The sequence below is a fragment of the Cervus elaphus genome, chromosome 27, assembly GCF_910594005.1.
Source record: "Cervus elaphus chromosome 27, mCerEla1.1, whole genome shotgun sequence".
Lineage (NCBI taxonomy): Eukaryota > Metazoa > Chordata > Mammalia > Artiodactyla > Cervidae > Cervus > Cervus elaphus.
In genome coordinates this window covers 49,329,027-49,341,913 of record NC_057841.1, presented here as the reverse complement: position 1 = coordinate 49,341,913, position 12,887 = coordinate 49,329,027, and the positions used below count along the sequence as shown (strand labels likewise).

General features: G+C 37.6%; 1 protein-coding gene across 9 annotated transcripts in view; it reads left to right on the top strand.

The window, feature by feature from the left end:
* The window catches only part of PIAS2 (protein inhibitor of activated STAT 2), a 100,292-nt gene that overhangs the window by 25,419 nt on the left and 61,986 nt on the right, over positions 1 to 12,887 (top strand). For all 9 annotated transcript variants that reach the window (XM_043888744.1, XM_043888736.1, XM_043888739.1 and 6 more), the window contains one exon: positions 7,438 to 7,912. In XM_043888744.1, coding sequence (XP_043744679.1) covers positions 7,438 to 7,912 — 475 coding nt within the window. The remainder of the gene's footprint in view (positions 1 to 7,437; positions 7,913 to 12,887) is intronic.

Below are 12,887 nucleotides of genomic sequence, written 5' to 3'. Positions count from 1 at the left end.
CATGCTTCTTGTAACTTCATGGCTGCAGTCACCGTCCACAGTGACTTTAGAGCTCAGGAAAATAGTCTGTCACTGTTTCCATTGTTTCGCCACCTATTTGCCGTGAAGTGATGGGACCGGATGCCATGATTTTAGTGTTTTGAATGTTGAGTCTTAAGCCCGCTTTTTCACTCTCCTCTTTCACTTTCATCAAGAGGCTCTTTAGTTCCTCTTGGCTCCTGCAATAAGGGTGGGTTGTAAAGCAGCAGAGACAACTCACAGCATCAACAGTGCATTTGACCCAAGAACTGCTAATGAATGTATGGTGCAGTGATGATTCAGCAAGTTTCACAAAGGAAACAAGAGCCTTGAAGTTGAGGACTGCAGTGGCCAGCCATTATAAGTTGACAGTGACCAGCTGAGAGCAATCCTCGAAGCTGATCCTCTTACAACTACGCAAGAAGTTGCCGAAGAACTCAGCATTGACCATTCTGTGGTGGTTCAGCATTTGAAGCAAACCGGAAAGGTGGAAAAGCTCATTAAGTGGGTGCCTCATGGGCTGACCACAAATCAGAAGAAGTCATCATTTTGAAGTGTCATCTTCTCTTATTCTACTGAGCAACAATGAACCATTTCTCAGTTGGACTGTGACGTGCAATGAAAAGTGGATTTTGTACAACAACTGGCGATGTCCAGCTCAGTGGTTGGACGAAGTAGAAGCCCAAAGCACTTCCCGAAACCAAACTTGTACCAAAAAAAGGTCCTGGTCACTGTCTGGTGGTCTGCTGCCAGTCTGATCCTCCACAGCTTTCTGAATCCCAGTGAAACCATTACATCTGAGAAGTGTGCTCAGCAAATTGATGAGATGTGCCGAAAACTGCAGCTCCTGCAGCCGGCATTGGTGAACAGAATGGGCCCAGTTCTTCTCCAGGGCAGTGCACAGCCAGCACTGTAGAAGCTTCACGAGCTGGGGACCAAGTTTTGTGTCATTCCCTGTATTCACCCCATCTCTCACCAATCTACTATCACTTCTTCAAGCATCTCGACCACTTTTTGCAGGCAAAATGTTTCCACAACCAGCAGGAGGCAGAAAATGCTTTCCAAGAGTTCGTCGAATCCTGAAGAATGGATTTTTATGCTACAAGAATAAACATTTCTCGTTGGCAAAAATGTGTTGGTTGTAACAGTTCCTATTTTGGTTAATAAAGATGTGTTTGAGCCTGGTTATAATGATTTAAAATTCACAGTCCAAACAATTTACTTTTGTATCAACCTAATAGCATTTATCTAGCTAATCATATGCATTTTTTTGAGCCAGTAAATCTTTTTGTGTTGTTTTCCTTCTTACCTTATCCATTTTCAGAGTACTAATGAGTTGGCTTCCCAGTGTTTTCCAAAGGAGATCAGCGAGTTTTTTTAAGTATCATTATTTAGAAATGATTTTTCATATATTTGATGTTTGAATCTGATGCAGTGTTCGTCTTTTTGCTGCTCACATCAGCTTGTCCTGGGCTGTGAGTTGTTTTCTGTGTCCTTCTGACAAGATTTTCAGTAGTCTTTGATAATTTGTTTTCTGGATAGGATGTTCTAGGCATGTCTTGTGCATTTTCTGCTTCAGACTTGCAGTTAGACATTTCCTCAAGGAGCCTGAGCTTTTTTTTTTTTTTTGGAAATGGTATTTAGACTGCAATCTCTTTATCCTACATTCAAACAAATGACTTTTTTTTTTTTTTTTTTGGTCTAACTGAATATAGAACACTTTCAGACTAATAGAAAACTTGAATAGATAGTGCCATGTACCCCACAACCAGTTTCCCCTTGTCAAGCAGACTTTTTATTATGGAAATATTCTAGGTGACAAAGGTAGAGAATTCTCTGTGTATCCCATACCTTGCAGTTATCAACTCGGGTCTTTTTTCATGTTGCCCAGTTGTGTCTGTTTGTGACCTCATGGACTGCAGCTTGCCAGGCCTCCCTGTCCCTCACTATCTCCCGGAGTTTGCCCAAGTTCATGTCCAATGCATGGGTGATGTCATCCAGCCATCTGATTCTCTGATGCCCTCTTCTCCTGCCCCCAGTCTTTCCCAGCATCAGAGACTTTTCCAATGAGTCGACTGTTCATGTCAGGTGACCAAAATACTGGAGCTTTCATCATCAGTCCTTCCAATGAATATTCAGGGTTGATTTTCTTTTAAGATTAACTGGTTTGATCTCCTTGCTGTCCAAGGGACTCTGAGGTGTCTTCTCCAGCACCACAGTTCGAAGACATCAATTCTTTGGTGCTCTGCCTTCTTTATGGTCCAGCTCTCACAACTGTATGTGACCACTGGGAAGACCAGAGCCTTAACTATATGGTCCTTTGTAGGCAGTGTGATGTCTCTGCTTTTCAACACACTGTCTAGGTTTGTCATAGCTTTCCTGCCAAAAGCAATTGTGTATGTCCTCATCTACTCTCCCCAAATGATTTTAACAGAAATTCCATGTACTTTATAGAAGTTCTGTCCATAAATATTTCAGTATGTGACTGTAAGGACAGAAATCATTTTAACCAAGTAATTTGTTGAATTTATCTTAAACCATTTTTATTTTACTAGATTAAATTATATTTGGGTACTTTGAGGCTTTTGTGTCTGTACTCATAGGAAACATTAGTGTGTTACCAAAAGATTCCTTCTCATCTGTCTTGGGAAATGACAGAATAGGTGGTATACTGGGTCCCTGTTTCATCAGGCTTTTCTCTGAAATTTTGGTTGGATGAGCAGACTCACCAGATGAAGTTTGAAATACAGTAATATTTTAAAAGTTTGTGTTTTGTGTTCAATAGTTTTTTCCTTGTTTTTTTTATTAGCGTGTATTTGATTTTCTGACTCTTAAGCTCTTGAATAGTTTAAGGAACAAAATTCCATTTTTCCCTTGAAGAGGTAGAGGAATTTATTTACTAAGCTATCTTTCCTGGGCAGATAATTTTGGAAGTAGAGCAGGACAAAGATAATACTCCTTGAATCAGATTGAGTAACATATTTTTCTAGGAAATAACTTTGTCTTTATATAACAGCATGTGCTGTTCTCTTAAAGAAATTTGCTTAGTATTTGTAGTCTTTATATTTCTCTTCTCATTCTTAGGACTATATTTGTTTTCTTCCCCCCTTTTCCAGACTGAATTTATAGACTTTTTGCATTTTGCTTTCTAAGTCATGTTTTCTTGTATCCTTTAATTTGTCACTCTCTTCTTTTTTTTTTTTTTTTTATTAGTTGGAGGTGTCACTCTTTTCAAGGGTGTGTTTGTTGTCAACTTTTTTTGCTTCTTGAACTGACTTCTTTATTTTAAATCTTGTACAAAAGGAAGGTATTTAGGAGATGATCCCCCAAGCTTAGACTTATTTCATAGGTTTTTAAAATGTAGTGTTCTCTTTACTGTTTCTTTTAATAGTTGATTTTCAGTTTTGATTTTTTTAGGTAAGTAGTTATTTTTTATCAGTGTGTTGTAAAGAAGAGGTCCACATCAAATATCTCAAGTAAAATGGGATTTAATCATAGGGATTACATGATCTGACAGGAACTGAGGCCTCCTATTGACTTCTGGAATTGCATCTATCTTTCTAATTTGCCATAGTAGTTTTTCTTACGGCATCAGCTCAATCATGCCTTTGATGGATTGGTGATGTATCTGATTTTTTTAATGCATCCTTACTTACAAATGCAGGTGTAGATTGTTTTAATACTGTAGCTGGAAAAAGTGATACTAATGATGTGATTTGTTAGTTTGCCTCAGCAGCTCTTCTCCTTTCCCTGTGTCGTAGCAGATGGAGACTCTACAGAGCTGTATTGATATTTACCATGACGTCTAACCCACTAGAGCTTCCCCCAATTCTGTGCTTTTTTGGGCTCACATAGCACCGTCAACTTGCCTTCACTCCTATATGTAATGTTTCAGTTGTATAAAGTTCCAGCTTTACAGTTTTTTAATAATTTTGACAATGAAAAAGCTTGTTTTACGTTTCTAATCTTAATTGAACGTCAGTTAACCTAGATTAGCTTTATTCAATCAAATTAGCTCTTCTTAGCAATCATGTTATCTTTTTTAAAAATCAGTCATGCCAGCATAGTTCATAAATTTTCTTAAAGTCAGTCCACAAACACTGAGAAATTTCTCTGTCGCGCACACAGCAGTTGTAACTGAAGTATTAAGAGGGCAGACTTGGAAGCTGGCAGGATGAACTGGGTAAAATCCCCTTGAAAAGGAGTGTTATTAAAAAGACTGACATCAGAGGTTGGTGGAAAGCAGTAGCTGAAACCCATTTTTGGTAGTATTCATAGCAGGCTCACTTTACCTGGTGACTGCTGAAATTGGTTGAAGACAGATATTTTTTTGAAAAGGCATAACTTGAAGAAGAAGTGGGATCCAGCGGTGTTTGCCAAGAAACACGTATACATAGGAGTTGACTGGTTAAGCTTCTTAGGGGATATCTTAATGGTAAATGCTAAATAAAGGGAGAGTTTTGTTGTTTTAAACTAGAAATTGATTACCAGAAAGATGGCGTGACTGCCGGTGTCCTGTCTTGGTGCCGGGACCTTCAGCTACTGATGGCTGGTGTAAAGCTTTCCACAGGACACTGTGGACTCTCAAAGCCCTCGTCTTTGAGCAAAGGCCTGCAGTACGTTATCTTGGCAGCATTTTGCAGGGCAAAGGCTGCCCTGCCTCCTGTGGTTGTTTCCTTGCCCCTCTCCAAACCTGGGGATTTCTGTTTTGCTTCACAATACTGTAATTCTGCATTCTATCTCTTTATTCATTTTCATTTGTGTATTTACAATAGATGTTAGACCAAGTACATTAGCATTCTTTGCCAAATAAAGTTCCCATTGAAAATGAGTGTTGTGAGACCTCCCAGGAATTCCTTTTTGAGAGTCAAGCTTTAGAATGCCTTGTGGTCTATTTTATCATTTCTGTAAAACGAAGTTTCCTTAAAATGAAGAATTACCTGAAAATAAGGGTAAGGAGAGACACCATGTGTTGAGTTAGCTTGATTTCTTTATAAAGAATCACAGATATCTTTTATCTGTAGGACTGTCATTGTTGACTGTTTGTGGTGTTCGTGTTCTCCTCACAACTAGTTCAGCTCTCACTAGTGTTAGTTGTTAGATTTACTGTTTGTGCTACTGTAGTATAAGCAGATTTCAGTTGACGAATTTTTTAAGATTGAGGACTTTGGGAAAGAGGCATTGCATTTCTTGCTTGGGAGGAAACTTCCTGAAAAGCTGTCATAGTCTTTATATGCTTGAAACTGTGACTCTTAACTGGTGTGCCATGAGATAGGCCAGAAATTCTTGTTTTCCATCTTTGTTGTCCTGAGCATAGGAGTTCAGTTCAATTCAGCCGCTCAATCGTGTCCAACTCTTTGTTTGACCCCATGGACTGCAGCAGCCAGGCTTCCCTGTCCATCACCAGCTCCCAGAGCTTACTCAAACTCATGTCCATCGCATTGGTGATGCCATCCAACCATCTCATCCTCTGTTGCCCCCTTCTCCTTCTGCCTTCAATTTTCCCCAGCGTCAGGGTCTTTTCCAATGAGTCGGTTCTTCGCATCAGGTGGCCAAAGCATACGGGTAGGGTAAGATAAATAAAATCTTCCTTTTACCCATGGGGGAAGTGAAGCAAATTAAAATATAATGATCGTGGTACTTGTGATATATGTTGCTGTTAGAGTATGACTTAGATCCATACTGTCCAGGGTGGTTGCTCCTCCACCGTGGCTCCCTACACCCCCTCAGTTAGTCCAAACTGAGATGTACTCAAGTGTGAGATCACACTGGGTATTGAAAACTTTGTATGAAAAAAGATCTTGTTGACACTTAAAAAATAAACTATGTTTCAATTGCAACCACTTTTTACATGTTGAAATAATGCTTTTGATATATTGGATTAAATAAAGTATATTATCAAAGTAAATTTAAAATGTATTTTAATGTGGTCACCAGATAGTTTCGAATTATATATGTGGTTCCTATTTCTATTGAATTGTACTGATCAAGAATATAAAGTCCTTGCTGGGATTACAATGTAATATTCTCTGACTTGTACAATTTGAAATTTGGAGACAGAGTATTTGAAGTAGAATTATGATACAGCATATACATTCAGATTACTTTGATATATTTAAATTTATTTGCAGTTTGGAAAACTGGCAAGTATTCCTAACAACTGTTTTAAATACCAAGAAGAGTTTAGCAATTGTTCTTGGGTTATCAGTGACACTTAAAAGTGCAAAACAGAGGCATTATTATGAGTCACTGCCAACCGTAGTATGGCCCCTGCATACTCACCAGATTGAATAGGCATCCCAGGCAGCTATAGAGTGTGTATTGCCGAGGAGGAGGGCTGGTTGGTTTCAGAAAGGGCTTTTGGACAACTCAGGTCTTACTCCTCTTTCCGGGCAGATGATGCTTGTGCGGCACAGGTGGAACTGACCCCATTGTGGTTTTCCTCTGAGTTCAGAATTGACTGAAAATGACGTAAGTGGGTGGGTTTATGACGCAGTAAATGATAGGAAAAATTTACTAGGTTTGTTGAATAAATAAGGTGAAATGTGGAACAGAGCTATTTATAGCCTTCATTTTACACCATAGAGTTCTTGTTTTACACGTGACAATTTCAGTCATTTCAGGAGTTCGACTGCTGAATAAAGATGATGTGATTTTTATCTTTAGTATTTAAAAAAAAAAATCCTTATTTTCTTGGTGATTAAGTGAAGTCGCTCAGTCGTGTCCGACTATTTGCGACACCATGGACTGTAGCCTACCACGCTCCTCCATCCATAGAATTTTCCAGGAAATAGTACTGGAGTGGGTTGCCATTTCCTTCTCCAGGGAATCTTCTCAACCCAGGGATCGAACGCAGGTCTTCCGCCTTGCAGGCAGACGCTTTACTGTCTGAACCACCAGGGAAACCCTGTTGTCCCTTAATATTGGAGTTGGGGTGAAAAATTTATAGGATTTTGGATTATAGTTCTGTCTTGATTTTGTAGATTTTTCCTGCTTAGCATCAGAAACTTTAGACGTACATTGTTGTAGAAACTTAAATTTTTTTGTTTAATTGGTGATAATACTGTAATAAATATTACACTGTGTATTGTACACTGTGAAAAGGAGTATTTTCATTGGTTATAGATTTCATAGTCAGACAGTGAAGTGGTCAACAGAAACCAACAGACCATAGATTTCCAAAACTGAGAACAGCAAAACATATTTAAAACCATAATGTGAATGTGATGGCGGGGAAGGGTGGTGATGGTAGAAACAGTTAACAATTGTAAGTGATATGTGAAAATGCTGATTACTAGCACATGCCAGTTGATATTAACAGAATGTTGGAAAAATCTGATTTTACAGTATATCTTAGATAGGGTTTTCATATGTTTGGGGCTGACTATTGGCTTACATCCTTTTTTTTTTTCCTTTTAGAATATGGTATCTAGTTTTAGGGTTTCTGAACTCCAAGTGTTACTAGGCTTTGCCGGACGGAATAAAAGTGGACGTAAGCATGACCTCCTGATGAGGGCGTTGCATTTGTTGAAGAGTGGCTGCAGCCCTGCGGTTCAGATTAAAATCCGAGAATTGTATAGACGCCGATACCCGCGGACTCTCGAAGGCCTTTCTGATTTATCCGCAATCAAATCACCGGTTTTCAGTTTGGATGGTGGCTCCTCACCTGTAGAGCCTGACTTGGCTGTGGCTGGGATCCACGCGTTGCCTTCCACTTCAGTCACACCTCACTCCCCGTCCTCTCCTGTTGGTTCTGTGCTGCTTCAAGATACTAAACCCGCGTTTGAGATGCAGCAGCCATCTCCCCCAATCCCTCCTGTCCATCCTGATGTGCAGTTAAAAAACTTACCCTTTTACGATGTCCTTGATGTTCTCATCAAGCCCACGAGTTTAGGTAAGTGTTAGAGAAATCCGTTTCTTCTGGACAAGAGAGTAAATAAAGCAAGAGGGCTTCGACTGTTAAGTAATGAATTGCTGTTGGTATTATAAAATTCAAATGCCAAATGCTTAAATGTACAGGTAAAAAGAAATACGGGCAACCATGACAAATCTGGCATAAAACTTAATTCGTTGATCAAATTTCCTTTTTACAGCTTAGAACTCAAATTGCTTCAGTGTGTATACAAACAGACACAAATCGTATTTATTGCCTGGGATTTTGCCTTTTGATATTTTTGCTGTTTTTACAGAGACTTAGTTTCTGTTCAACATGGCTTTTAAAACTTTTTTTTTCAAGAAATAAATCTTTTTTACTTAAATTTTTCCTAAAGTGACAGAGTTTGCCACATTTTTTAGCTTTTTGTTTAATAACCGGTGACTGTGCAGAAATGGTAGTAAATTTTATATTGTTAGACATTGATACATGTGACTCCAACAAATTTTTACGTCAGTTGATGACTTCTGTGCTGTAATGGCATAATTTCCTGCTGGTTAATGAAGTTATTTACAGAGGTATTTGAATTTGTTGATAAATTGTTTGGGAAATGACATTTCATAGTTAGGCTGGGAGATCATTTTCCTGTCCATCCTAGGAAAAACACTTTTTTTGTTTCAAGTCATTTGAAAACTCTCTTAAATATATTAATATGCTTTTTTCATTTTGTATAGGATTACACTTGTACATCTTGGTTGGGCTAGAAGGGAGTTTTGAGGTTAATGGGGAGGTAAATGGGGTCAGTATGGCTCCTTATGTTGTTTTGTTTAGCACAGCTGAACCAGGCAGGTAGAATAATGTATTTTATCTCTTCATTACATTCATTCTGAAATAAGGACTCTGTATTTGTTCATGTTTTATTGTTTGTACAGTCCTGTGAGCAGGATTATTGCATCATAGAGTGAGGACTCCTGATAACATTGTGCTAGGTTAGTTTCCAGTACAACTGTGCCAGTGTGAATTCCACGAAGTGAGAGACTGTCTCTCATTGCAGTTTTTCTTCCAACTTTTATCTTGTTTAGATTTTTCATTTGTATAATTAATAGCAGGAACAAACATCTAAAATGTGTGTTACCTGTGTTTCTTTTATGGTTTTACTTTCATTTTTTAACCAGGTTCGTTTATCTGGTTAAAATGTTTCCATAATTTATTTCTCCTTTTTTCATGGTTTTTGATTTGTATCAGTGCATATGTAGTATCATTCACATGTTTCTTAGCAATCACTATAAAATTATTTGTGTTTGGAGAAGGATTCAGATTAGTAGTGTGTGTAGGTGACCCTGCCTCCAGGGACTCCTCAGGAATATGGCTAAAGGCAGGACTGAGAAGAGGCGGCTGTCTGGGGTCCTGGTTCCACTGGAAGGTTGAGTGCCTGGAAGGAAGACGGCTGGAGATGGAGAGAAGATGCAGCAAGGTGTCTTCGCTGCCCCTGGCATCCGTGGGGCACCAGGCAGCGAACTCTGAAGAGGCTTCGTGGAGTGCTTCGCGTTTCATGCTTTCCCTGTGTTCAGAAACAGAAATAGGAATTTGGTTCCTTTTCCATGTTCTTCATAGGTTTTTCTTTCATTAACCTCAGTAAGGTTAAAGGAAGGTAATAGGCTTTTTATAAATTTACTAAAATTTTTGTATCTTGTGTGATTTAATAATGATGTTAATAATACTGGAGGCATTTTGTGTTGAAGAGCGATTAAGAAGAAAACCTGCCTTTTGCTCATAATTTACATTAGAATGTAAGAGATACATATAACCTCGGGACTTATAAAATAATCTTTTGCTCCTGAGCTAAACAATTGTCGATGTGTGTATTTTTCAAGAGTCCTGCTTATCGTTGTTTCTGTAAACTTTATAAACTGATTTCTTGTTTTAAAACAAGGCTTAAACATTTCCTTATCCTGCTTTCCTTAAGAAAGAAAAGAAAACAATTTTCTTAATGTATATATTCTTAGATTCATAAAACAGTGATCTAAAAAAGGCTAGTGTCATACTGTCTAAAGCAATGCAGTGACATTCAGGAATTGCTTTTAAGTTTTAATGATTTGGTTATATCATGTTGAAAATACTTGTAAAAATAAAAATTTTGGGTAAATCCATTTATTTGGAGCACTATTATGGAGACCCCTACTTACATTTGGGAAATGAGAAGTAGAAAGCGTTATGAATTGAAAGAGATCCAAAACCATATTTCAGAGCACATATTCTTGACATCCATACTCTTGATTTAATATATAGTTGATTAGATGATTTCTAAGCCATCAACATATTGTTGAGCAGGAATTAATTAACAACATGGGAAAGACTGGAAGAGCCCTCATAGGAAAAAAAAAAACAACCGAAAAGTCAAAAAATGTTACAAAACCTCTTGGGAACATTGAAACCAATAGCCTCTTAGTATTGAGGGATTTGCTGTTACAGCAAGGTGCATCTGTAGATGCTAAACAAAACTGTCATGACAAATACATTCTACTTAAGAAGATACATTATTATATAGTTTTGCAATTTGGTATTATTTCTATTAAAAAAATTATTTTAGCATTTAAAATGATAGACTATTGCATCTAAAAAGTGTGAGTGTATACAATAATACTATATGAATTTCCCTATAGCTGAGGTTTTACTGTAACAAATGAATTATCCCCTAATCTGAAAACAAGTTAATAAAATTTCTCTTCTCCCTTAAATAGCTATTCTCATTTGCTTTTGCTTTCACTGGCAGTATTTTTGTCTTTTTGTTTTTTTTTTTTTCCTATTTTCTGTTTCTTCTTTTTTTTTATTCTTTTGATGATGAAATCCTTTCTCGTTAAAAAATTTGTGTATATTCAGTCTGTATAAAAGAATATATTAAAGACATTATTATAAAGAATATCTATGAATGAAAACCTGTGAAACCACTACCCATTTTTTAGGAAAGGAACATTGCCAGTATCTTTGAAACCTTCTTGCCTTTTCCTCTTTGAGTTAAATCACTGTTCTGGATTTCTGTTTCCTCTTGCTTGTTTTACCATATATGTGTGAGAAAAAGTAATGTTCAGTTAACTTGCTTTTGAAATGTATATGTGGTATACTGTGTATATATTCTTCTGTGACTAGCTCTTTTTGTTCATTCTCTTTTTAAGCATCTATATGTTGATGTGTCAAACTGTTTAATATTATGAAATACCTTCAAAATATTGAGTCTTTGATTCCTTAAAGTTTCTTTACTTTGTTTTTCAGTTTACAAAAGTAATTTATGCTAGTAATTGATAACTTCAGACATGGAAGCATAACAGAAAGGAAAAGTCCCTCATAGCCACAGTTATTACACAGCTAGAGTCATTATCAGTAATTAACTGTTTCTCTGGCATGTTATGTCATCTTTTTTCTCATTTAAAACAATTCTCATTTTTCTGTATTAAAAATGCCCTTTCTTACCGCAGAGCCACTGTGCCACTTTTCTGGTGGAGGGGCAAGGGCATTATTCTGCTTGACTCTCCTGTGACGAGCACCTTCTGGAGTTCTGTGCTGTGACCGTCTTCACTGTGTCTCTTAGAAATAAATGATGCATCTGTAGACGATAGTAGGTCTGTTATCTTGTAGATGTACCACAGCTGAACCAGTGTTCTGTTGATGTACGTTTTCAGTTGTTATTTATTCAGAAGTATTTTTGTGTATAGCGTGTCTTGGGGCACTGTCTTACAGCCGTTGCTGCTCTGAGCATTTTTGCGTGTGTTTCTGAATACTCGCACTGCATATTCACAAAGTGTAAATGCCTTGATGGGAATTTGTTGGGTCAGAGAGTATGATTATGTAATATTTTGATATTCAGTTTTTGCAGAGAAGTTTGGCAGTTGCTTCAAAAGCATTGTACCAGTTTCTACTTCCAATAATGTATGAATGTGTTATTTTCCTTATACCTTATCAGCATTGTATTGTTGGTCTTTTAATCTTTGTAATCTGGTAGGTGACAGAGTAATAAATAAAGGTCAGTATCTTTTCATAGTATTAAATTTCTGAATATTAGGAAATACTCATTAAGCCTCTGGGTACAGTTAACAGTTAATGGACTTCCCTGATGGCTCAGTGGTAAAGAATCTGCCTACAATGCAGGAGACGTGGCAGGAGCCGTTGGTTTGATCCCTGGATCTGGACGATACCCTGGCGAAGGGAATGAAAACCCACTCTAGTATTCTTGCTTGGGAAATCCTGTGGGCAGAGAAGCCTCATAGACTACAGTCCATGAGGTTGCAAAACAGTTGGACACAACTTGGCAACTAAACAACAACAATAACAAAGTGATATGCACATTAATGTAAAGCCATTAAAATATAATCTCATAACAAGTTCTTAATGAGGGTTTAATTGGATATGGTCATGTAGCCTAATTGTAGAGAAGTCAGAAGTATGGCGTGGGCTTTAGGAATTTTACTATTTAATTGGAGAGAATGTTAAGGTCACGGAAAAGCAGCAAGCAGTTATATGCTTGTATGATGAAACCCTATAATTTGTGAACCTAAAGCTTAAATATTGTATTGGCCTAATGAATGGGAAAGTTAATCTAGACTTCTTGGGAAAGTTAATCAAGACTTCTTGGAGTAAGAGTGGTAACTTGAGGGAGCTTTGAAGGATGAATGTGCCTGCTCTGAATCAGTCAAGTTTATGGGAGAGTAGACATCAAGAAAAGACAGATCTAAGTAGTCAAAGGAGTAGAAATAAAAATGGCACAGTTCTGAGACCTGATAGTGAAGAAACTGCTTTGAATAGAGCAGGACTTAGGGAGACATTGCAAATGTAGATTTGCTAGGAACGACATTGTCATGGAGGTCCTTATAAATAAGGCACTGTGAATGTGGTTCGTTCAGAGATAAGATGATCTTAGCATTTTTCAGCGGGGGAACGATGATGAAAAAGTTTTACGAAGGATGACGAGCTCTGCATTGATGTTCTGATGAGGGACCAGCAG